At 61.6% G+C, this 1,911-nt stretch overlaps 1 protein-coding gene across 3 annotated transcripts in view; it reads left to right on the top strand.

Annotated features, from left to right (window-relative positions):
- The first annotated feature begins 95 nt into the window (after positions 1-95).
- Positions 96-1,911, top strand: part of NECTIN2 (nectin cell adhesion molecule 2) — a 30,142-nt gene continuing 28,326 nt past the window's right edge. For all 3 annotated transcript variants that reach the window (XM_024768797.1, XM_024768799.1, XM_024768798.1), the window contains exon 1: positions 96-385. In XM_024768797.1, coding sequence (XP_024624565.1) covers positions 295-385 — 91 coding nt within the window. In that variant the 5' untranslated portion in view covers positions 96-294. The remainder of the gene's footprint in view (positions 386-1,911) is intronic.

The following is a 1,911-nucleotide window of genomic DNA, read 5'->3' as shown; positions in this document are numbered from 1 at the left end:
GGGGTCAGACCAGCATGAGGGGGCGTGGCCCGAGCCTAAGAGCGGCTCGGTGCCCGGGGGAAGAAGGGGGTGGGTCCTGTGACGTCAGCGAGTCCGAAGCCAGAAAGAAGCCGGGGGCCGGGGGCGCTGAGCCGGGAGAACCGGACCGCGAGAGCAGAGACAGGAGAGCAGAGCGCGGCGGGAGCCAGCCGGGAGCCGAAGCCACTCAGGCACCTGCGCGTCTGCCCAACCGATCGGCGCACGCAGAGTGGCCCGCAGGCCCCCGCCCGGGCCCAGTCCCTCCCCGGGCCCCCCATGGCCCGGGACGCAGCCCTCCCGCCGTCGAAATTGTCGCCGCTGAAGCTGCCTCTACTGCCATTGCTGCTGCTACTGCTCCGGGAAACCGGTGAGAGACCGCAGGCGCCTCCCCGCCGCGCGCGAACCCATCCCCTTCCCTACCCCCAGCAGGAGGGTGGCGATGATGAGGCGAGACCACCCCCCTTTCCTTCACCCAGAGTTGGGAGTCTGAGGCCCGGGGAGAATTGAGGGCAGGGAGCCAGATGCCGAGGTCCTCGAGAGGGGCGGGGAGCTCGGACTTTGGGTCCCTTAGAGGGCCAAGAGTGATAATTCGGGCGACCTGGGGAAGGGCCTGCGAGCTCCAACCCCGAGCCCGAGAGTGCTAAAGGCTCTGACTCCCGGGCCCCAGAAAAATTAGGGGCTGAGGGCTCTATTTCTTGGGTCTCAGGAAGAATGAAGGTTAGGGGCTCTGTCTACTGGGGTCCTGGTAGAATTGGGGGCAGGAAGGGCTCAGACTTGTGGGTTCCAGATTGTGAGCACGAGGCTCTGTCTCCTGGGTCCCAGACAGAATTGGGGGGAGGGGAGGGCAAAAGGCCCTGTCTCCAGATTTAATTGTGGGCATTGGAATGTCTCCTGAGATTCAGACATAAATGTGGGCAGAAACCCTGACTCTTGGGTTATAGATATAATTAAGGGCCGGAGGCCCTGTCTGGAAGCTGGAGGCTCGGTCGGCTGTGTCCCAGGTAGATTAAGGAGGCCGAGTCCCGCCGGCTGGGACACTTCCCTTTCCTTGAGAGCCGTCGGCGGGGCATCCCTGGGGAAGTTTTCCGGGTTTCACTTTCGCCGAGCCCGGGCAAGGCGGGGGCGGGCGCTCTCCTGACTCCCGGTCCCGGACTCCCGGTTTCGGGACCTTATCTTTCCTCTAGTCGCGCCTTTGTCCTAGGAGCCGCAGAGGGAGGTGGACGCGAAGAGATGCCGCCCTAATCCGCTGTCTCTCCCTCTGCTCGGCCCACCCGCCGCCTCCCGTTTCCCCCACCTCCCCTAGGGGAGGGGTGCAGCCCCGGGAGAGGGAGGGGATGGGAGGAAGCAGGTGAAGGAGGCTCTGGCCCCGCCCCTTTTTAGGTGACCCGGCTGTTTATTCCCAGCTAGAAACTCAGGATACTGGAGTTTCCCAAAGGTTTGCCGGAAACTACGGAGGGAGCTTGCGGGACCCCTGGTCTTTTTTTCCCCAGCATGTGTCTGAATTGTCTCCCAGCTTTGACCCAGAACTGTGTACTGACTCTTCCATCGCCTGCCTCTCCCTCTGTGTCAGAGATAGGGAGATAAAGTCAGAACCTGCCACCTCTGTGAGAATGCTCAGAATCCACCCGTCCTTGGGCCAGACATTGACTTGGTGCGTGATCTCATGGAAGGCTCTTGATCACCCTGGGAGACAGGTCCAGTTCCTGTTCCCATTTTGCAGATGAGGAAACAGAGGCTTAGAAAGGGCAAGCCACTTTCCCAGGGTCCACAGCCAGTCTGCAGACTTCAGAGCCTTTCTTGCCTCTGCCCCGCCTGGTGTGCTTCAGAAAGTGCTTCTGAGCCTCCATTTCCTCCTTTGGAAAACTGAGATAATTCCTTCTCTGCAGGGCCATT

This window comes from Neophocaena asiaeorientalis, unplaced genomic scaffold (assembly GCF_003031525.2).
Source record: "Neophocaena asiaeorientalis asiaeorientalis breed wild unplaced genomic scaffold, Neophocaena_asiaeorientalis_V1.1 scaffold629, whole genome shotgun sequence".
Lineage (NCBI taxonomy): Eukaryota > Metazoa > Chordata > Mammalia > Artiodactyla > Phocoenidae > Neophocaena > Neophocaena asiaeorientalis.
Note: the sequence above shows the minus strand (reverse complement) of the source record. Positions and strands in the feature narration are given on the sequence as shown.